At 40.2% G+C, this 24,358-nt stretch overlaps 1 protein-coding gene across 4 annotated transcripts in view; it reads right to left on the bottom strand.

Moving 5' to 3' along the window:
* DYM (dymeclin) overlaps window positions 1-24,358 on the bottom strand; it is a 216,500-nt gene that overhangs the window by 179,288 nt on the left and 12,854 nt on the right. For all 4 annotated transcript variants that reach the window (XM_032675766.1, XM_032675768.1, XM_032675767.1 and 1 more), the window contains exons 2-6: window positions 23,929-24,106; window positions 13,861-13,913; window positions 13,102-13,195; window positions 11,651-11,787; window positions 5,245-5,317 (exon numbers count right to left, since the gene is read on the bottom strand). In XM_032675766.1, coding sequence (XP_032531657.1) covers window positions 5,245-5,317; window positions 11,651-11,787; window positions 13,102-13,195; window positions 13,861-13,913; window positions 23,929-24,068 — 497 coding nt within the window. In that variant the 5' untranslated portion in view covers window positions 24,069-24,106. The remainder of the gene's footprint in view (window positions 1-5,244; window positions 5,318-11,650; window positions 11,788-13,101; window positions 13,196-13,860; window positions 13,914-23,928; window positions 24,107-24,358) is intronic.

Raw genomic sequence — 24,358 nt, 5'->3', positions numbered from 1 at the left:
CCACAGAGAAGAAGATGACACAGGTGATCAAAAAGCTACAGGCTTCTGGACAGAGCCAGACCACAGGAATCATGTCCTGCATTCCACCCAGGCAGCCTAAGTGAAAGGCAGACCTGCTCCACAGTCTCTCCTTGCCTTTGCTGCTGAGACCCAAATACCTGCAGCCGGGGTTTTTCAAGATCACCTTTTACAAAAAAAGCGCTGAAAACCATAGCAGAAAGCAGATTATTAGGAATTTGAATACACAGCACAACGTATGATGAACTGTACAGACCCCTGATAGTATGCTCGGCGGTTAGAAAGTTTGTTGCAAGTTGAACTTTGGTTAAAACTTCTGTAGTGAAAAGACTGATCATGGAGAAACAGCGATCGAACTCTATAATAAAAACTAAATTAGAACAGAACAAAGAATATGTGATACAGATAAAGGTTTTCCTATTCAGGACCTTTAGACACTTAAGACACCACACATCTGCCATCAGAAATAAGGATACGAGTGAGTAAGAAAATCTTCCAAATACATAAATATGTTCTATTTGCTCCACCCCAAGGTGCAGCAGCAAATGAAACTCCCTTTGTATGAATCAGACTCCTCCTAAACAGAGCACAACAGTCTCAAACTTTGAGGCTCTTCAAAGTGAAGCAACACAAATCTCTCTGAGTTTCAGTATTTTCGGTACCTTCCACCTCAGTTTCAGCAGATGGAAGTTTGCCTTTGGTGATTAGACAAAGTCACCAAAAATGCAAAAGGCAAATAGCTTTTCAAACAATGGAGCCCCCACAATCTTGGTAAAAGTTCCCTGAAGAGACCTTCTTTAAAAAGCAGCATTCTGACCTATTCTTTCAAAAATAACAAAAAAGGCATTAAAATATGACGCTCCTGAAGTAGGACAAAAACAGTTCTTATCCTTTTCTCTGCTCACAACTAGCAAGGAAAAAGGGCTGAACATTTCCCTGTTTCTGCAAGCAGCACCGTTTCTATGCTGCAGCGATTCTGTAGAGCTTTTTAATCAATTATATTGCCCTTCTTCCCTCCTACGTTCGACTTTCAAGTTCCCACGAAACACAGCAAGCATCCTTAAATGAGTCAAAACATTAACATTTAAACTTGCAAACAACTAAGACCGCCACCTAAAACAGCTGTAACTACAGAAAATACTGGAATGTAATAGGAATACAACTAACTTGTACTGGCACCACAGGGTGCTACTAAGGAGTGATGTAACTAGATCACAGTATTTCATTTTTCCCCCATATGCATTTATAGTTTTTAATGAAGTGAAAATGCACTGATAACAACCAGATGTTCAGCTATGGATACCAGCTCTTAACAAGCTGCTGAAAGAAGCCTTTATAATTCAAAGCTTTGGGAGCTCTATCCTGCAACAAAACGTTAGCAACAGTTTCTACATAAAAGTCATACAATTAAATTAAATACTAATGTTGCATCTTTTTGCCAACTATGCAGTTTTAATCATTAGTGTACACTCTTGAGTGCTAAGATTAACAAAACCAAAGAAAAAGCAGAGTATCCATAACATTCCCAAGGGAATCATAAATCAAACATCGACACACGGTAACACAAATGTTACAAGGGACTGTATAAGTCTAATTCTTGAAAAGCAATAATGCTGTATTTTCTATAAAATTAAACCTGAAACCTTGTTCCCTGGCATTCTGTACAAAGCAGTACAGCCTGTTTTTCAAAAAGGTAATTCAAGATCTTTTTAATACCTCTCAGACACAGCACTAAAATGTTGCACAGTCCCAGAGTCCCTTCTGCAACCTATTTCTGCCTTAAAGCATATTTGCCTTTTCCAGTACAAGCTAACTTTGAGAAATACTTCAATTCATTGTAGAAAACTGAGACACTCCTAAATGTGCTCTGCTGTACATCTCTGCAGCCTTTCCCAACAAAAACCAATTACGTTTCATAATAAGGGATACAGAGAGGTGGGTTACACATTTGCCATTTATCTAGTTCCCCATCCCCCACCTTCCTTATCAGCTCTGAGCTAGGCTGCCCACCTGCAATTTCCAAGTATGTCCGTAGGTTGTTTTGTACTCAGAAATGAGCTTATTCTGCCAGGGTTGCTACTAGAGCAAGCTGAGAGGTGAGCAAGCTCTGCCCATGCTTGGGAAGGACTTGAGCCTTCATGAATTCAGTGTCCCTGCCAAGGCCAAACTCTTACACTTAGAATCCTGGAATGGTTTGAGTTGGGGGGAAACTTAAAGCAGGGACATCTTCCATTAGAACAGGTTACTCCAAATCCCACCCAACCTGGCCTTGGTCACTTCCAGGGATACAGGGGCAGACACAGTTTCTCTGGGAAACCTGTGCCAGGGCCTCCCCACCCTCACAGACAACAATTCCTGCCCAGTATCCCATCTAATCCTGCCCTCAGGCAGTGGGAAGCCATTCCCCTTGTCCTTGTCCCTCCATCCCTTGTCCCCAGTCCCTCTCCAGCTCTCCTGGAGCCCCTTTAGGCCCTGCAAGGGGCTCTCAGGTCTCCCTGGATCCTTCTCTTCTCCAGCTGAACCCCCCCAGCTCTCCCAGCCTGGCTCCAGAGCAGAGGGGCTCCAGCCCTCAGAGCATCTCTGTGGCCTCCTCTGGACTCTCTCCAGCAGCTCCACGTCCCTGTGCTGTTGTTCCCCAGGGCTGGAGGCAGCTCTGCAGGGAGGTCTCACCTGAGGGGGCAGAGGGGCAGAATCCCCCCTCCCCTGTTGCCCCTGCTGTGGGATCAGCCCAGGGCATGGGGGTTTCTGGGCTGGGCCATGTCCAGCCTCTCCCTCACCAGCCCCCAGGACCTTCTCCCCAGGGCTGCCCTCCCTGGAAAATACCACACACGGGTATCCCAAGCACCTGATGTGACACTCAGAACCAGTCCAAAAGCAAGGAGTGCTGTTGCACAGGTACCTCTCCTCCTGCATTCTGGGCACGGAGATGGGTCTTCCCCGCTTTAGAAATAATGTTAAAGTTTCGATGAAGGACAAAAACAGAAGCTTAAACTGGGGTGCAGAGAAGCAATATAATAAGACAGCAGCTGCCAGCTGTATCCACTCCTTCACCAAACTGGATCTACAGAGCCCAAGGGACACACTAATTGTGACAATCCTGTTAAGGCTATTGAATGGTCCTAACAAAATCTTTGCTATTCTGAACGACACTTCAAAGACAGGCTCAGCACAGAGATTTTAATGGTCTGCCACAACAAAAATTCATCTTTAATAGCAGCTTTACAGACACACGCTCTTTTACAGTGCCACTGTAAGCTCCCAAAGCTGCCTGTCCTCTAGCAGGTGATCCTAAGTCTGACACAGAAATTATTACAAGTTTGAATATTTCATGTATTCCACTCAGTCTATTCCTTCCCCAAATTCACATACTAGGCTTGTAATTCTCTTGATTTATTCCAGCTAAAGACAGAAATTATCTATCCCCTTGACACAAAGTTGGAAAAGAATCTACAGTGATTCAGGGAGAGCGAGGTAAGGAAAAGGTAAACTCACTACTAAAACGATCCTGACCATTTTCCTGAAAAAAATCAGTATTGCAGTAATATCTTAAAACATCTTTATGAAAAAAAAATTTGGATTGTCTATTAGAGAAACAAAGGTTTTTCCATATCTCCTTTCCCCTACCCTACCTCCCCTTTGATGATATAGGAATAAAATTTTTAGTTAAGGCCATATCACATTGTTAAACATATTCTAATGGTAAACAAGGCAATAATATATGCTTTTTAAACTGTTAGTATCTTATTAATAATTCAGCAGCATGCTACTTCGGGAAAAAATTAGCTAAGAAAACAAAACAAAACAAAAATCTTCCACATCTGTCTTTTATGAAAAGTTTTTGATATAGATGAATATTAAAGATTATGGACAGGCTTTATAACTTTTCTTTCTTTAATAAGCCATTATTATCACTAGATTATACAGCAAACCAAGTGCTTTCAACAGCTGCTTCCACTCCCAGCAACTTCATTAACACAGGAACAGAGATGCTGGCAGGTTCAGCTGCTGAAAGGGGTGAAGAACAATCACGCCAGTAAATCTTCTTCTGTCAGAAAAGGCAGAATAAATGATATTGGGCTCCACGCACACATTGGTACTTCCAAGAAAGACAAATAAAACCCTGAAGGATTTATGAACTTGCCCGTGTATCACAGTCCTTTCAGCCCTTTGTACTTCCTCTAATCTGCTCCGAACAAAGAGTGTATCTGTTCCAGGAAGTCCTGACAAGCTCTGCGGAACGACACTGAATCATACCACTAACTCATTACACACTACCTACACAAAACCCTCCTGTGATGTTGACAGAGCCGTATTTAATGAGAGGAATGCTTCAAAAAGCATTGCATCTTTGTCAGTTCTCCAGCCAAAAGAACAATTCCAAGTACAAAACCAGCAGAGATTGTAACACACAATCTGAAACTCTTTCAGAGCTGAGAATCTTCAACTGGGGCACTGCATTTTAGGCACAGACTATATTGCAATTTAACACTAAAGACACTGCTAACACTATCTTTAGTAAAGTCTATCCTGGGGAAAAAGGAGGTGAAAACTCATCAGAACAGGTATGGAAGAACACTTATTTTCGAAGAACAAAGTAAGCTCCCCTGCATATAACACTCAAGTATGGTTTATGTCACATATCCCAGAGAGATGTGGAATCAACATCTCTCAAATACAGCAGATGCCTGAAAAAAAGAGCCATGTAAACAAATCTGCAGATCTACAGAAACATTCCACTTACTCATTTCTCTTCCTCAGACATCAATTCACTGGTATTTCAGAAATCAGTACCAAATAAGTGGCATGATTTATTTTTGCCATTTAAAACCTCACTCAACTGCAGAAGAACTTTAGTTTTCACCTCTCTGCATCCCCCAGAGATGAAGTGACACCTCCAATGTACCATCAGCACAACCCCTTCCACCAGTAGCTGGCTGTGTCCTGACAGAGGTACCCGAAACAAATGTCAAAACTCCTGCAAAACTATATGGAATAACTTCTGTTGATGGTGTGAAGTGTGTGTGAGATGCTCACCGTGTACTTCTGCCAACAGAACATTCAGGGCTGGCACTGCCAGCAGGGTATCATTATCAGTACTGCACCATCATGTGGAACATTCACATGCAAGTATTTAAACACTATGAACCCATCACTACAAGTTTCATATTGTCTCAAATGATCAGTTTATACAAGAAGGCTGAAAAAAAATTAAAGAAGCCAACTTACAAGAGTGGAATTTCAACAATAAGCTGGATGAGGCAACACAGCAACTCTTCTATGAGGTCTTCACACTCTGCTCCTGAAAACAATCACATCAAAAGATTTCTTGATTTTCAAATACCAAAAGAAAACAAAGCTTTAAAAACGCAGATTCACATAGTCAATATTTAAATTAAGGAACAAACACTAGAAGAGAAGTTCTACCTGTTAAAGGAGATGGGATTTTTATCCTGAAATAGAAGGCACTTGGGATTATCACCAGAGAAAATGGTGATGTCTTCACTTTTTTACATAAAACAAACAACCAATAACACGTGCATGAATTAAATGAGATGTTGGTATTGCAGGAGTATGCTAATATTTAGCACATCAAGCCTTACTTTACTACTTGCATAAGGTCATATTAAACAGTATTATTACTAACAGTTTTATAATCACTACTGACTTCTCACTGGTCCACAGTCAAATCTCTCAAAGTTCCCATCACTTCACACATTTTCCTCCCCCCTTGTGCTAAATCAAGTGGAGAATAATCAGAGACAGATAGAAAACACTTTCATTTTTCTAACACACACTGAATATTCTAAATTGTGACTTGTCAAAAGAATGCAGCTACAGAGCACATCACTGCTGCTCTTGAGTAATGTACATACAGGTTTTTTCATGAATATATCTTTATTTATTGAAGAGGTTTTACACATATCAATGACAAGTAAGTGCATTTTAAGGGAACAGAAATTATTCTCTAGTCATACACAATGCGGCAAAATGCATGAAATGATTCAAAATTATTTTAAAACATTCAGCTGTTCTAAGCAATAAAACTGGTGGTATTTTACATCAGCACTGCAATTTTTAAAAGCAACAGCAAAAAAAGGACTTGTAGGACTCACTGAGGAAAAAGCTTATTAAACCATCTGAAGTTTTCACATAATACTAAAAAAAACCCAGAAGATAAATCTCTTGGCTCATCAGGATTTTTTTCTGCTTTCAAAAATAAAATTATGAAGAGAAACTCACAGCACCATAAAGAAGTGGAGGGGTTTATGGTGGCAAATGGCTTAAGAGCAGGCATAGTTTATCCCCTGCATTACAGCACTGCAGCAAAATAATTACCCAAATGCCTGTTTATTTTGTATTTTCCAATAAATAAGTCTTGCCATAAACACAACATTATAGTCAGGTTACAACAGTTCTACTCTGTTTAACCCAAGTTTGTTCTTGAGCCCGGGACTCAATTTTAAGAAGCACACCGGGGGGAATATTCACAACAAAGCAAAATTATTTCTTTCCACAACTGATTTATTAAAAACACATTAAAAATTGTCACCCAGTGAACTGCACATTCTAAAGGAAATCAGTTTTTTATCACGGAAACGTGGTTTCCTTTATATAGAATCCCTCATGAGTAACACAATGCAGCTCCTGTTAGTAAAAACCGAGAACTGCTCGGAGTATTTAACCTTGGACAGAAACCACAGCCAAGAATGGAGCCCAGATAATGTATTCTAAAGTAACTTGAATGTGACATTTTCCTGAGGCTTTCTGAATCTAGAAAATGCTTATAAAGCAAAACTTCTGCTAGTTCCCAGCAGGTACCTAATTTTTTTCTCTTGACAACAGAGTAAAGGGAATTGAGAAAAAAGGATGAAAAAAGCAAAGTGAATGAGTTTTTAAGATATTGTTTCTTCCATCATACTACACACACAACTCATCTGAAGAGAGAATAATGTTATTTGAATACGAAAAAAGGCTTTTCTCCCAAGACTATATTCAAAATGAAGGAAGAAAATACTGGGTTAGCACAGTCACACAGAATAGACGATGTCTGGTTTGTTTTTTTTAAAAAAAGCTTAATTGCTGTAATCAATGTCATTCAGCTACAATAATTAATGTGTCCTTTTCCCCATTGGGGCACAGCATTCTTGTTTAATTTTCATCTTGCCAAGACAATGAGGAGGATACAAGCCAAATCTATAACGTGAGAGAGAGCCATAAACATGGAACACTCTGTGTTTTGACAAACAATGCCTCTTTCAATAGCAGGATAAAGACAATACACACAAGACTCATTCACATTAATAGATCACATACTTGGATCAAAGACACATGTAAAAGCCTTGGGGGAAATAAGTAAAGGGTGAACCTGTCCAGATAAGATTAGAGCAGACTCACAGAGGGAGGAATCATAGGTGCATCTTCCAAACTCCACTGCAGAACTGCAAACACACACGGGTTTTAAAATGTTCAGTTATGCTAAAGTACCATTTTTACATCAGCTATGTTTAAGTCCTCAAACACATGGATTATTTAAATTCGCAGGTAATTTGCTAGATTTTTACTTTTTCGTGGGGTTTGTTTGGTTTGGTTTATATATTTTATATATATATACATATAATATGTTATATATTTATATATAATTAATTATATATTATATATCTAATTATAAAAATATATAATATATATTTTATATAAATATATATATTTTTATATATATATATAATTTTTTTTATACACACACACACACACTTTTCCAAAGGTACACACCTTTCAGACACTGGATTAGCACACAGTGCACAGGCAAAACGGCTTATCCAGAAGAAACTATACATGCCAGGAGGTTCCACTTCTAGCAAAACCAGCTCCATCCTTGGCCATGACACAGACTCCAACATCATAACAGTCTTTCTTCTCAAGTACCAAACCACTACATTGCCAAGACCTGATCTGAGCTGCTGTAGCAGCTGGATGTGCCTAATATTAGTAAGATATTCAGGCATAGCAAGGTATATCCTCACCTTAGATGCCATTTGTTTTCTGCCCTGTTGCTCATACAGATAGTACAGAACTTGGACACAACTAATGAGATAAATCATTTGTTGCAGAACAGAATTAAGGCTTCCTTGGGTTTTGTGGGTTGATCTTCAGCTCTGAGGACTCTCAGGAACTCCCAACTTCCATTTAAGAGTCCTAATAATAAGTACATAAATTAATTCCCATCCCTCATTTCCTTTATGTGACAGCTGAACACTTGCAAAATCATTTAAGGGTTGCAGTAAATGTGTTGTTATTTATTCCCTCCTCTAAGTCCTCTTACTTGCTTTAATACACCAGGAACAGCCCACAGCAGCCTTGTGATTAAAAAACTTCTTCACAGAGAGTGGATAAAGCTTCCTACTACAGCTCAGGGAATAGGTTAAATGAATTGGTGGTCTGATTCAGAATACAATACCCAGCATGTGCTCTCTTACACCTCTGAATCACAACACAGCTAAAGACTGTGCAGCAATAATGGGATGCAGACAGTGGAAAGATGAATGATTTGCGTTGGTGAGACTAACTCCAGCTTCAGATCAATAGATGCCAAGTCCAGTTTGGGATTTATTATTATCGGGATTTTTTAGCTGAATCTTAAAAGAATATAGTTTAAGTCTCAGTAAGAATTTTCATGCAATCAAAATTATGCAATATCCTCCAAAATTATAAGCAAATTCCCAATTATGGATGAAGAGGCAAAGGCTGTACTTCCCGGGATAAAGAATCGTGTGAAAACTGTCAAAAGGAAGAAATTTCTACTCATGGTATGACTCTTCTGAAGTAAATTAAAAAACAGTGCTGCTAATGGGGACTCAATGCTGTGCAATTTCTTCACTACAACTTTATAATGGTCAGCTACAACACATCCATGCGCTCAAACATCAAAAAAACCCACATTTTATAACACAAAACACAATTGCACAGCTTTCTTCTGAGTTTAAAACACAGTCTAGCAGGGAAGAGCACAAACAGGACATTCAGAAACAGGCAAAGCATATGAACTGCAAAATCTGGGAGGAGATCAAATATCCCAAGCAGGTGCTGATGCTCTGACTGCAGCGTGAGCATCCCAACGTGCTCTGAGCAACCAGGTGCTGTATTTAAACTCAGGGAACACGGCACTGAATATATTATCCAACTAGGAGGATAAAAATGTGATGCTCACAGTTTAAGCAGGCAAACAAACACCATCACAGTGTGACTTCCGAAGGAGTTTTGATGATCCTGAGAAGAACAGTTACCTTTTCTCAGAAAGCTGAGAGACTGAACAAAACATGAAAACGGATCACAGGAATAGAGGTTGTTTGTGTTGTTGGGTGGTTGTGCTGTTCTTTTCAGTACCTACTCACCAGGCACTAAGGAAATAAGGAAATTTCAAAATTCAGACACTGTATTAAAGCTTTTATCTATATGGGCATTTTATTTACATTATCTAGTAGATATAATAACGTCTTTTATAAGGCTTGTTTTAGCATGCTTGCAATCAAAGAATTATAAATAACGTCAAGCTCCAGTGAACAAAAAACCAGCAAGGATGACTAAGAATGTAATTTTTAAAAAGCATGTTTGCCAAATACGGTAAAACCTCAGTAAAACTACTTGTGAATCTACATCAACTTTGCAATAACAGGTATGGTCTAAGCTTCCAAAAAGTAAAAAAATAAAACTTAAAAAAAGCTACACTTGACTTCATTATAGGAAGGTAGTCACCTTATTCCCTATCAAAATATCTACAGATATTTTGAAAAACCTGTGTGAAAATTTTTAGGAGCCAAACCCAGTGGCTGCGTAAACTCATCCCATTAGGAACCTCAATACCCTGAGGAAGGACAAGAGAACCATCCCCAGCTGGAAACACGAGGAGGAGCCGAGGAGCGGCTCATTTCCTGCCTCCCCAGCAGACCACACACAATTACCTTCCTAATCAACAACATCCCATGAACAATCTGCTCGGAGATAATTGCTAAGTACATTTGCCACCAATATGCACAAAATTATCGCTAATAAATGTCACTGTGAATTACAGTCAAGTGCTACTAGACACAGTATAAACACGGATCTACCCCAGTGACAAGAATCACTTTCCATACCACGCTGCGAGGAACTCCCAGGGCAAGGAATAAAGATCACAGGGGTTCAAGCTAACAAAAGTATCAGCTTTTCCACCCATCCCACTGGGTTATGCTGTACACTGCAGCAAGAAGTGGGCCATTTTTCCAGTCCAGGAACTAACCCACAGCAGTCTGCGGGAACAGCTTATTACAAGCAGGTTTTCCTTTCTAATGCATCAGCGAGCTGACTTCATTCCTGGAGATCACTCATCACAATTTAAATACATTAAACCATTTCAACATGCAGCACTTAATCTTTTGGCACCAGAATTCTGATTTCCCCAGAGCAGTGGCGGGTGCCAAGGAGTTAAACAGACTTCAACGAGTAGTTTTCACTGCTCAGTGAGCAAGCAGCCATTCGGGGTCCTCAACGTGCATCCCCCTTGCAGGAAATCCACAGTGAGATCCTTCTGGTTGTCCTCCCACAATCCACTCACACTGTATCAGCACTCTGAGATGTTCTTGCCTTTATGGGGTAAACAGCATGCATTTGCAAACTGAACAGTGCCTGGACTCGGCCCTGGCAGTGCTGGGTTAGCGGCTGGACTCGATGACCGTAGAGGGCTTTTCCAACCTGCATGATTCCAGGACTCACAAAAAAGAGATGGAAACCGAGGCTCCTGTGCCAGCGTTATCCATCCTGTGCTTTGCAACTCTGTAAGAGCATCCTGATACAGTGCTACACAAAGGTTTGTGGCAGGCAGTGTTAACACTGTCTTTTTGCTGTAATCTGATTTTGAATGCATTCGTATTATACTTATTCAAAAAGAAAGAACAGGAAAAAAACAGCTGGATTACTCGAGCATCTTCCCTGCCATCTTCCATCTTGTGTAATACATGCTCCATTTCCTGGAGATGCACCCATTTTTTAACATTCTGCCTAAATTCTTTGGCTTTTCTTGTACTCTTGTATAAACTCTTGCCCAGCAGCTGCCTTTTCAATGGATCAAGTCTAATCACAGTACTGTCACCTTCCCTCACGAGATTTCTAAAAATTGCATTAACTCCACTCCATGGTCGCTGTTGGTTTATGAAAAATATGTGAAAAGAAGCATTAAATTTCAGTATTGCTGTTCCAACATTAGTATACAGTCAGCTTCACCCCAGTTCTGTTCTGTTCCTCTGAAGAGGACCATTAACATCTTTCAAACTGTGTGAAAATGACAAGTAGGTCTACAGCATCATTTCTGAACAACTGTTTAAAAATTGCCAAATTAATCCAAACCTCTAGCACTTAATTCCTAGTTTTAAAGCAAAGTTTGGGATTCTTAGTCCAAACAAAACACAGAATCACAGAATTAATTAGACCCCAAAGGGTCAAAGGCAAAAGACCCTTAAAGTAGTCCAACCATTAACGTGATTCTACCAAGTCCAGCACTAAACCATTTCCCTAAGTGCCACATCTACAAACATGAGAACATTTTATTTTCTCATGGGATGTTTGTTTCACTAGCAAACTGTTTGCTACACTAGTGTGTACCTACCATATGAGCCTGGTCCTGCTTTCTCTTCATAAGTAAGGTGAAGCTGGAGCTCCTCTTCTGACATTCGACTGATGAATACCTTCAGCAGACAGCAAATAATGAACAGTGCATTGTGAGCCTGCCAGATAAAGAGGTGGCTAGAAAAGAAGCAGAAACAAACAAGAATCAGTAATGCTTCACCAGCAAGCATACATCAAAAACCACAAGAAAATAAGTGCCAGAGTAGACAAAGCCCCTGGAGCTGAAGCAAGGAAAATCCAAACTGCTCAAGCAAGGAGTTCAATTGAAAACTGGAAACACAATGGAAATGTATTTAAAAGTAGTACAGAAAATATAACCTTGTTTCCAACAACATTTATAGTTACAAACACCAGAGCTGACAGAAGTATTAGTCTTTGATGGTTCAGCAAACATCTGAAGGTTTCTAGACACTATGGACTCAAGGCACCCAGACACTGGAAAAGTTCCAACAGATTTGAGACCTGAAAGCTTCTCTGGCTCCATGAACCTTATCCCTTCTCCCAGTCAAATAACCTTCAGGTAACCAAAGGCATTTATGGACTTCATAAGCACCATACAGCTTTCCTATGCAACTCACACAAATATCTGCCAGGTTTTGTGCCTGAAAGGGGAATATAGCTTCATTACATTTTCTTGAGTCCCAATAAGTAACTGCTTGGAAGCCCATGCAACAGCACAGAGCCAACTACCACTTTTGAGGTATCTTTGGATTAAAGCAGCAAAAGCTCTCCAGGCAGGAGTAACTTCTTTCTCCAGATACAAGCAAAAAAACTGATGGCAGTCCTGGGAGCATGGGGGCACCAAAAAGGAAGTTTTGTTTTTGCAGCCTCAGATCTGATGAGAGTGGGACATTTATCTATGGGTGTCGGGGAGCAACTACGGAAAGACTCCTGCAAAAGCCCCACAGTGCTGCACAGGTACCCTCCTGGAGTTCTTTCCTACTGCTGAAAGGGGCAAGCAAAACCAGTGGCAGCTGCACAACATGACATGAAAGCAATATCTCAATACATATTAATACATATATTTATAAATATGTATTTTATATATTTATACGTGCTTTAATTATTTATATATTTTAAACATTTCCAAGATAAAATACTGGCTTATTCATTAAGCTTGAGCTAAAAAGTTCAGGTGATTTTTAAACAGCTCTAAACCAGTAGTAATCCTAACTTACACCATTTTGTACACAAATATGTTCATCTAAAACACAAATATGTCTTTTTCATCAGCAACCTATCTACTATTGTACTTGATCTTCTGTGTTTGGAAAAGTACTAGACACTTGTTCTGCTTCAAACCACAATAGAAGAGAATTCCAAGGTCTGGTCTGTGAGCATGTTAATTAGTAAAGGAAAAAATTCAAGGGCTAGCAACAAAAGGAACATTTAAAAAATTATGGCACACAAGCTTTTTCTCCAGAGACTTACTTCTGACATTCTGCTGAAATTTTTAATTCTTTGGTTCTAGAAAGAAAGACTTTAATCAATGACCCAAGGTTTCCTGTCCGAGGATTCTTCTCAACTAGATAAGGAAAAATAAGATACAATTACATAGCATGTCTAAGTTGACACTATTTCATTCAAACAACATATAGAAAAACCCACAAATTTCAATGTCTTAAATATTTCTACATAAAGCACAGTATGCCTTGGTTGGCTGTACAGGTGTTGTTATTTTAAGATTCTCCAGCACATGATTTACCACTAAATAATTGTTCTCTAAATACTATTCACCCTAGATTTAAAATAGCCCCAAGGTGGGATACTCATACTGCTTCCTTTCCAAGACTTGTCTACACCACAGCAGTCTCCTGTCAGAAAACTGGGCAGGTTTTCACAACTACCTTTTACCTTCCTGAAACACCACTGATCACATTTATATTATTCCTTCCTTTCGTCCTCTGATCCCTTCCCCTTACTGATCAGCTTAGAGGGCAGAGGGAAGAAGAGGCAGTAGGGGTGGAATTGTTTGTTTTAAACCCTTCAGTCGTATCATTCTGTAAAACAGCTAATGGCAGAAGTTTCTAAAGGTTTGGGATATACATAAACACAATCTTTACACTGCTTTAATCTCACTAGTGGAACACGTACAAGTAGAATACTGAAGACATGAATGTGCACAGGGATGCTGGTCCTTAATTTTTCTGGAAAAGCACGTGGAAAAAAAAACATGTCACAATTTCTCACCTAAAGACTTGCAGACTGAGATTGTGGCTTCTTCCAAGAGCTTTAAGTCAGCGCTACGGAAGAAAGAAAAGAAAAATGGTTACACAAGCAGTTGGGTTCCTGCACTGGAAGTGAAAATTCATTACAAAACAGCCATAAAATACTTCTACGAAGCACTTAATTTCAGCAATCCATTAGCTGGCAGAGGTCAGCTTGTCCAACCTCCCTGCTAAAGCAGGGTTCCCTAGAGCCAGCTGCCCAGGACCGTGTCTGGGTGGCTTTGGAGTATCTCCACAAGCTCTCTGGGCAACCCATTCCAGTGCTTGGTCATCCTAATACCAGGCACTGCAACATGTATTTGAAGTACAGCAACTATAAAGCAGCAAACTAACACTCAAAAGTGAACTCTCGAAGTGAAATGTCTCTTCTTCCAAGTAACAAGTGGCAGGACAAGAGTAAATGGCCTCAAGTTGTGCCAGGGGAGGTTCACGTTGGATATTCAAGGAAAATTTCTTCATGGAAAGGGTTGTCCAGCCCTGGCACAGCTGCCCAGGGCAGTGGTGGAGTCCCCATCCCTGGAGGGACTTAAAAGCCCTGTGGATGTGGCACCTGGGGACATGGGTTAGTGGTGGCCTTGGCAGTGCTGGGGGAATGGCTGGACTAGATGACCATAGAGCCCCTTTCCAATCTAAGGAATTCTGTGTTACCACTACCTTTGTGGCCCTAGTGCTGTCACGCTTAGTTTGGCACCACTGAAAATACACGTAGAACAGCAGCCTACAGAGTGAACTTGATTTTTTTTACAAGAAATTTCATTTGAAATTATATATTTTTAAAGCACGAATTAAAGAAACCTTAACCCAATATTTAACCTCAAGCTAAGCGTTTCCCTGAACTAATGTTATTATACTAATGCGACAATCACATCAGAAACACCAATTTTTTTGTAACTTCATTAATTGCCCGTTGATACGCCTCAGAAAACCATCATCCGAGAAGAACAATAAAGCAGTAAAGCAAAACCAGCCAACAACCACTGAAAGTAAACACCATCTGCGTCAAACACATACTTGCAACACTACAAATCTACCAGTGCAGGACAAGTGATACTCAAAAACATCCTCAACAGATGGGAAAACAAGATGAATAACCAGATATTGTCTCCAGTGCCGCACTGAGCCATATGAAGGTGTCTCAATATTAATAACTAAAGGGCACCCTGTTCCATCACCCTCGTCATTAAAATTTCTCACTTCTGTCTAGTCTGAATCTTCCCTCTCCTAGCTATTGTGAATCTACCCTCTCCTAGTTTAAAACCATCACCCCTTGTCCTATCACCGCAGGTCCTACTGCTCAGGGCTTTGGAGGACACTCTACAGCCCCCACACAGACTGAATTAACTGTGTGTAACACAGGCTGAACAATTTCAGAGCTCATGCAGCCACATCCTTGTAATGAAAGGTATGACAACCACCATCCTCAGAATAAACAGGAGAGTAGCAATGTAATGACACCTGAACAGTGCTAAGCCTATAAAGGTTGGTGGTACAGCCTCTGTTGCAGCACCACTCTCACACAAAAATATAGCAAAACTGAATACTGCAATAATTAGATTGCCAAAGTCGCTGTTCCTTCCTAAGCATTAAGTTTTCTGAAGAGTAATCTGATTTATACAAAACTATCAGAGCCTAACTCTGTCCCACCAGCTCAACCCCATCTCAGCAACCACCTACAGCTCTGCCAGCAACCTAAAAGACAGTGGTGGGAGAAAACAGCCCTCCTTCTTTCTGTTTTTAAATTTAGATTGGTAATACAATCAACCTGAGATTATCAGTGGTGCTGTGTGGGAAGCACCTAAACCCGCTCCACTGCCAAAAACCCTGTGGAGATGTGCTCTTGGAAGCTGTGGAGTTTGAGCTGTGACCAAACTCCTGAGGACTAGAAGACATTGGCAGGAACAGCAGCGAAAAGAATTATTTCAAAACCCTTCAATAGGAAATTATTCAAGATAAAGACATCAAACATATTAAGTTTTAAGATGGCTGCAAATTTCCCTGTATACCAGAGCAATTTACTGTGCAGTGAGCTGACAGCTGAGACAGCTCTTCACCTACAGCTGAATATCCTAAGACGACTTCATGCAGATTGGCTTGTCCTGATATCAAATATCAGCATTCGTTCCTCTCTTATGCTTTGAAACATAAGATTCAGAAAGAACAAACTTACACTTTGATATATACTTTAAAAACAATGGACTTGGTCTCGAAGGTGGTCTCTTGTTTCAGCACTAAAAACATGAGGAGTAATTAAAAACAAATGGTATTGAGTAAGAGCATGCCACCAGCAACTACATACAACAGGTTCATGACAACACAGTTTTCTAGGTCTGTGTGACCTTGCACTTTAAAAAAAAAAAATAAACAAACTTCTAAATTTGCCCAGCTGGCTGCTTGTCATCAGGATTTATTCCTTCCTAAGAGCAGGGAGGGTGAATATTGCAAAGGACACCAACTCAGTAGAGAATTCTTAGGTACTGAATAATCATCATCTAACACAACGTGACCCACCTCCCACTATTCAAAGATCCTGGGAACACAGTCTGAGTGGTTATTATAATTGCTTCAGGATTTAAACCATAAATGCAGACATGCAGCTTTGAATTATGGTTCATTTTCCCCTCATTTCTAAGCAGTTAGAGTTCAAAGTATAGTGTTCTTACAGATTTTTTTTCTTCCCATTGAGTTACTAAAATCCACACAAAATCCTCAAACAAATTCCACAGAGTTGCCTAATTTCTGCAAGTTGCCAGGATCAAAACCAGTGAAAAACCAAGCAAGGCCTTCAGGTCTTCAGCAAAGCTTTTAACACTCGAGTCATTCTTTTTCCTACCAAAATGAAGTGCAATGCTTAAAAACTACCTACAGCCCACTCGCTCTTACTCATACAACAAGAACACAAAATTGAATTTTGCCACACACAAGACTAGGCAACACCACCTGCGAAATTTCAGTTCACTCAACAGAAACACCTGGTGAGGAGGAATTTCAGCAACCACCCCAACACACACACATACCAGTGAAATGGTGTTCTTGTACTGAACAGAAGTATTAATACTGCTATATCCCCGTGGATAGATTCGTGGAGAGAGTATGGGGGGGTACAAAATTAGCAGCTCATTCCCAGGTACTTGGGGGCAAGCTTAGCAGGAAAGCTTGGGCAGGAAAGTGGAGTGAGAGACACGGAGGAGTGAGAGACTAGGTATTTTTTTGTGCAGGGAAGAGACAGAAGGTAAATTACAGTAACACTTAGCTAGAAAATGGCAAAGCTAAGAGTCATAAGGTGGCACAAAAGAAATGCTGCAAGCAACTGTGGTACTGACTTTGTTCTACAGTCCCTGTGGAGATGACATCTGGCTAATGAATTAATGTAAGAATGGAAACCCGACACTAAAACATTTGTCTTTTCCTTAACCCACAGAGCAGCACTGGTACTAAATATTCAAACTGTATTTCAGCACAAACAAGAGCCAGCACAGAGCGAAGCTCCTTCACTTCACTGATCAAAAATAAAAGCTCCAATTTGCTCTAAAAACCCTCACCTGAGGAATATGGACTGCCTTGTTGTCAAACATGTTTTGTGTCCAGAGCAGGGAACGGAGCTGGGGAAGGGTCTGGAGCAGCAGGAGCAGCTGAGGGAGCTGGGGGGGCTCATCCTGGAGAAAAGGAGGCTCAGGGGGGACCTTCTGGCTCTGCAACCCCCTGACAGGAGTGGGGAGCCGGGGGGGAGATCAGGCTCTGCTGCCAGGGAACAAGGGACAGGATGAGAGGAAACAGCCTCAAGCTGTGCCAGGGGAGGCTTAGGCTGGATATTGGGAAAATTTCTTCATGGAAAGGGCTGTCAGGCACTGGAAGGGGCTGCCCAGGGTAATGGTGGAGTCCCCATCCCTGGAGGGATTTAAAAGTCATGTGGATGTGGCACTTGGGGTCATGGGTTAGTGGTGGCCTTGGCAGTGCTGGGGAACTGCTGCTGGACTTGATGCCCTTGGAGGGTTTTTCCAACCTAAACAATTCCATGATTTTAGGCAAATATCTGGGAATAACATGGCAATTTGGGACTAAGTTTAAAATGCATTTACATCGTTCCCCTTCGACACAATATATTTAATTGTAATAAAGTATCTATGGGAGAATCAAGGAAACCACAATCTTTCAGCAAAGCACATGAAAAACCCCACACGTTTTCCAACCTAAGCCATCCTGGGATTCTATGACATGAAACACCAGTTTCAAGCCACAGATCTTTAACAGCATGATCACAATGACCTGGGTGAGTTTGTTCTTGTAATTATGTATCTAAACTGGCACTACCTGAACTAAGCTACCTTGTTTTGGGAAAGCTGTACGTACATATTTACATATTTATCAGTTCTACAATTTTCCAAGGAATGAGCAAAAAGTACCACCTGGTGTAGGGATTCAAACAGGCTGTGAGCAAAGGGAGGAAACACTGAGGATTTAAAGCAAAATATTCTTAACCACAGTGGCTTGGCTGGCCCACTTAGATCCAAGCAAGTGTGTGAGGTGCAGAGTTGCTTCCCACACACTTTAGGAAAAAATTCCAGGCTTCACAGGAGTTCCTGCCTCATCCTGTGATCTGATGGTCAGCATTTTCAAAGTACTTCATAAAAGAAAGAAATTATTTTATTTGCTTTTTTTTATGTAGAGGGTTAAGTCCACAGACTTCAGCAAGACTAAAATTAACAACAGCAAAATTTGCTCCCTTGACAGCACAGACCTCTTTAAAGAAAATGGTTTTATCTTGTTTAATTTTAAAGGTATAAAATCAGGAGAGGTTTAACAGTGGCAGTGATTATTGCCTGTAACATCCCAACACCAAGCAGTAAGAGTATTTTGCACACCAATTGCCACTACAAACCCACCCATACACAGGCAAAATCTATGTGACTCCCCAGCTACCACCCATCTGTGGTGGAAGCAAAGAGTAACCAAGGATAATCATTAATTTGTTGGGATTTAATCACTTTGTAGTTGCTGATCAGAGTACAAGGAGTTTTTTCATCAGGGAGTGAGTTTTCTGTAAGAAATATCTCCTCAGTGGAGGTGGGAAAGAATGGTAAATCGAGCAGTCTGCCAGTCAAAAAAATTTCATTGTTTTCACTGACTGTAGACTTTTATTTCTGGCTTCAAACTACCAGACAGCTGGATTCTGTGGTCAGCTATTATGGCATATACTGTAAAAAAACATTACTTCCAAAGAGAAGAGGGGAAAAAAAACAAACCAGAAGGAAAAAAACCCAGTAGCATTACGAAAAGGATTATTTTAGAGCAGTTGAATTCAGTTGCCTTACTATAAATTTATTATCAATCAGTCCCACAGACTTGAACAAAACCACAATTACTAGAAGGCAGTGAAAGTTGCTTCCTGACAGCAGTGAACTTTGAAGAACGTGGTCTTATCCCCTTTTATTTTAACAGCATCACCATACAAGAGGTTTCAAAGTGGCAGTGACTTTATGTTAAAGTGTCTCAACATGGCAAGAGGAAACATTCTGCATACAAACTGTAATTACAAACATACCAGGACATCTGCCCTTGGTATGGTAAGAAAAAGACCCAAACCAAAGCAGACAACCACCCCCCCTAAAAAAGGAGGCAGAAAAAACCCCAAAGGAGCAGCTTTCCTGACTATTTTTCCTCATAGTCAGGCCTTTTTTCTTTGCCATTGAACACAAAACAGGAGAACCAGCCCATTTAGTCAATTCATACTGAGGGAATGCTGATTTTAATGGACTAGTTGGAGGAAAGACATCAAAGAACATAAGGCTGCATATGATTTATTGTACCACTTTAAAAATGTACCACGTTAAGGCAACATAAAAGCTGCTCATTTTTATGTCTTTCCACTAAAGGCCCATGCACACTGTTCCTGAACCAGCAACTCATTAATAACTCCAGGGAAGAACAAAGCTGAACAGTAAATATTAAGCACATGATTTTCAGCAAGTTCTGCTTTAGTTAACTTGCAAGTTTTCCATCAGAAAATAATTGTAACTAATACCACTGCTAAGGAGGAGCTTGCATTCTTGGTAGCAACTCGTAGGAGAGCCAGACAAACACAAGGTCTGCCTAGACTGAGAGCTGAGGCTCCAAAGTAAACTTCACAGCTCTTCATCATAACAATAACTAAAAAAGTCATCCAGAAAAGCTGTATTGAGTTTTTCCAATATCCAAACATTATTCAGATTGATAAGTCAGCCACTTGAAAGGTAGAAGTGGAAGATTTAAAGAGGTTTTATACAATTTTAATTCAGCTCCCAGGAGTCCATTCTGTGCAACAAATAAAGACCCATGAAGGGGGAAAAGAAAATAAGAACATGTAGGAGTGTGAAACTGGAGCACCAAGTACTTCCAAATGGCTGAAACCAGAAATTTCTCAGCAGAAACTTCTGTCAGATGATATCACAATAAACCTTTTATGGCAGAAAGCATGAGGCAACCTAAAACTAAACTGCTGGTAACTTTCCCTTTTACTATCACTTATGTATATACCACTTATCTCCTACCACTCCTAGACTGTGAAAGGCCCCAGTGGACTCCCTTACCTGCCAAATAGCTGAGACTGGCTCTGGCTGTTACTATCACTCCTGGCAGTGGAGTCACAGGGATTCACCATCAGCTCATTGCTGATCACTGACAGCTGATTCAGAATCAGGGTTTGTAAATACACAGACCAGAATTAGTTACACATAATATTTCCTCTTAATACTTGCCTAATTATTAAGAAAATCAACATTACGTGAGGAAGAACAAACAGCCCAGAAAAGCAGAATGTTACACTCCTAGCAGCCAGCTCTGCTTTGACCACAGGCTTTCCCATTCATTTCTGGATGGTTAAAACAGCAGTTTTAAGCAATCCCACCTTTTAGCCCAACAGTCTGCTGTGCCCCCCCCCCCCAAAAATCAATCCCTCACTATGCCAGAATTGTTTTGTGGTGCCAAGGTATGAAGCACTCTGGGGAATTAACTCGGCTGAAAAAACAAACACTTTTTTATGGCCGTGTTATTTTTCAGACAGATTAGTTCCTGATTAAACCCACAACAGAACCAGATAAACACTGGAAGAGATAGTGAAAGGGCAAGAGCATCTTGCATCAGTGTTGCTGACACAGACACAGTGACTTTGCAGTCAGCAGCGCTGGTATTTGGCAAACTTTTATTTAGAGAAAACTACCTCGTGTTCTTCACAGAAACAGATCAAGAAGTTAACAGGACTGAAAAAATAAACCCAGTAAAGAAGGCATGGCTGAGGAAATGAGCAATGCTAAAGAACTATATGTGAAATCACAAAAAGAGAGATTAAGACACATAGGGTTAGGGAGAGAAACCAAAGGAGAGAACCAGGAAGATGAGAAATGGATGAACAGAGGAAGAACACAACCAAACTGAAAGGGAAAAGAGGGAAAAGCAGAATAAGGACACAGAAGAGAGTACAGAAGTGCCAAGACAAGCAAAGCAAAACAAAAATGAAGACAGACAGCAGAGCACAGAGAGCGGTGCCATTATAATACACGATACAGTATCATGTCCTTGTGTTTCTCAGAGCAGAAAGACAGTAATTCCCCATCTCTTAAGACAAGCCCCAGGCTTCTGATTTCGAAGATTAAAAGACTATTGTTCCTCAGAAGATCCAGCTCAGTTTGGCACCTGGGACCAGCAGCACCTGGACTAACCTGTAACAGCTCCTGTAAAGCAAAGCACTAGTCACACGTCCCTCCCCAGAGAAAGCAAGCATGGAAAAGTGTTAGAAACCCTACAAACTTCACTTACACCGATTCAGATTCCCCTTAGATGTCTCCCTTGCAGATACTGGTTCCTTGCTATGGCCAAGGTTTCCTGAACAAGGTGAACGTGCCAGGCACCTGCTGCTGAAAGGAGGAAATCTACCCCAGCCCCACTCCAGCAACTTCCCCACATTGCTGGTTTTTCTTTGGATATTTTGGTTTTGGTTGATTGCTTTTCCTACTAACATGCATTTTCCCACTGCCTTCTCTTCTCATGTATTTCTCCCCCTCTCTCCCTGTGGTACTGCTCTATGTGGAACAGAATTATGTCCAAAGCAGCATCCAGAAAAGACAACCCTCTTCTCCCTGGGGATCATATTAGTCCCATCTTTGCAAAAACTCTAGAGTATCACCATTTACCTCCACAAAAACAACCCACAACACTTATATGGCTCCCAATAACACTTGAAAACAGTCACTAATTTTGCAACAGAAAAAGTAAATTTAAAAAGAGAAGAAAACTTTAAAACTCCATCCCATTCAACTGACTCCCTTCCACAAGTCACAAACCAGCATCTTGCTCCTGACAAAGGTATGACCTACACTCAGGCCTCACTAAAAACAGAGTTAACTTGACAAATTACAAGCTTCTAGTCTCAGAGATGAATATTGACCTCTATTGTTCTGTTCCTGCAGGCAAGGTTATCTGATACAGACAATGGCTGAGGGTGCCAACATCATCCAAAAATCACTTGTCAAATGGTTCTCTCAGACAGATGTGCAAGTTAATGGGAAATTTCTGTTTCCCTCCAATTATTAAACTGCAGAAAAAGATGCCTCTAAAAATATTTCTCCTCCAGCTGCCAGGCAAGAGCACCATCTGGTGTTCAGCTAATTGAAGCTTTCAACCTGAGTTTGGATCATTTTTGTTGTTGTTGTTTGCTTTGGTTTTTAATTATATTTACTGCCTGGGGTTTTGGGGGTTTTTTTGTTTAGTTAGGTTTTTGCTTTGTTGAGTTGGGTGGGGTTTATTTTTAGAAAATTTACTCTGCGCTGGATCTGATTCTGTGAATAGCAAAGCAAACTATGAAAAACTCTTTAACTTCCACAGAGGAAGGAAAAAGAGTAGAACCACTCAAAGAAACTGCTGGGGTTTTATATACAACTATTTTCCCCTAAAAAAACCCAAACAATAGAGTATTATATAACTTGGAATATTGTACATCTTCTTAGTCATGGGTAGGCCGTAAATAATTCTTGTCTCTTCAGGGATCTTAGAGGAAAAACAATTGTTCCCTCACACACTCTCAATTACAAAACACCCTTCACAAGCTTTACAGCCCTCCACAGCACTGCACTTTCTTCCTAACCTCTGGCTATTCTCTCCAGGCAGAAGCCAAAACACTTCTTCCTCCTCAGTCTTCACAAAAATAGCACCTAGTAAATGCCTCACAGTTATTTACCTTAACCCATTTTCCACTCCAGCTGTCTGAACTTTCACTTATTCACAGAAAAGCATCAGGTCACTGTTGTAAAAGGTAAAAGCAGTTTAAGTAACACTTAAAGGTGTTAAGTAATATCAGATTGTTCTTGTAAGAGTGATTATCAACACAGAGGCCAAGGAATTTAGCAATGGAGTTGGGTTAACAGAAGTCACAAGGACTTATATTCTCTGTTCTCTGGAGGTGTGTTGTGGATCTTCTCGAAAATACTAATTCTATTTATATCCACACCACTTGCTGGAATGAAAAGACGTTCAAAGCTTGAATTTTAGATATTTAGAAAATATCTGTACGAACACAACATGCCAAACTTCTTTTTAAAATGCAAAAGAAGGTGAAAAAAAAGCCATATAGACTAAAAAACTAAACAGCTAACCTATAATTAAGTCATGGAAGACATAAATTCACCGTAAGTTGAGAGGAAACATCAAGAGTTGGAATATTCAGTAAGTCCAGTCACCCCAGAGGCTACACCAAAGAAAAAGAAAGCTTCCTAAAACAACAAGGAAAAGAAAAAATTTTCCCCACAGCACTACAGACCCTATTTCAGATCTTTCCCAGGAGAATGAATAGCAATTACAGCCATCATGAAGAAGAAAGAAACCCACATGAATGGAAAAGTTGGTGGAAAACATTTCCAAACTTAGGAGCAACAGCCTATTCTACACAGGCATTTATTCCTATGCCACTTAAAACAGGAACAATTAACATAACCACTCATTTGCTTCTGGACTTGTCACTTCTATAAATATATTATCTAAGTTTAGTTCTTCAGCACCCTCTTACCTGTTTGTTGGAGTGGTGAAGCTAAAAGACAGCAGCTGATTCCAGAACGGGTCATTCTCAGAGATGGGCTCTGCTCCTGACAATTTTTTTAAGTACTCGTTTTCTGGAAGCTCACTGATGCTGCTGCTATTTGCTCCCATCTTCTTTGTTTGGCAAATCTCTTTCTAAACGTTCATTTCTTTAAGGAAATAAAAAAGAAGAAGAGAGAAACGTTAAGTCTTTTGTACAAATAAGGAATATATGGATCCTAAATTAGACAGCACTAAAGCTTAGTTCATTCCCTTGAAAAATCACTGAGACGTAGAAATCAGGTGCAGAGGAAGATGTTAGAAGACTTTCTTTCAAAAACTTAGGTGAATAACATCTTCATCCAAGGAACTTAGAAGTTTCTGTGGTATATATTTCAGTCATCATCTCACCTGGATTTTAA

The sequence above is a fragment of the Chiroxiphia lanceolata genome, chromosome Z (genome assembly GCF_009829145.1).
Source record: "Chiroxiphia lanceolata isolate bChiLan1 chromosome Z, bChiLan1.pri, whole genome shotgun sequence".
Classification (NCBI taxonomy): domain Eukaryota; kingdom Metazoa; phylum Chordata; class Aves; order Passeriformes; family Pipridae; genus Chiroxiphia; species Chiroxiphia lanceolata.
Note: the sequence above shows the minus strand (reverse complement) of the source record. Positions and strands in the feature narration are given on the sequence as shown.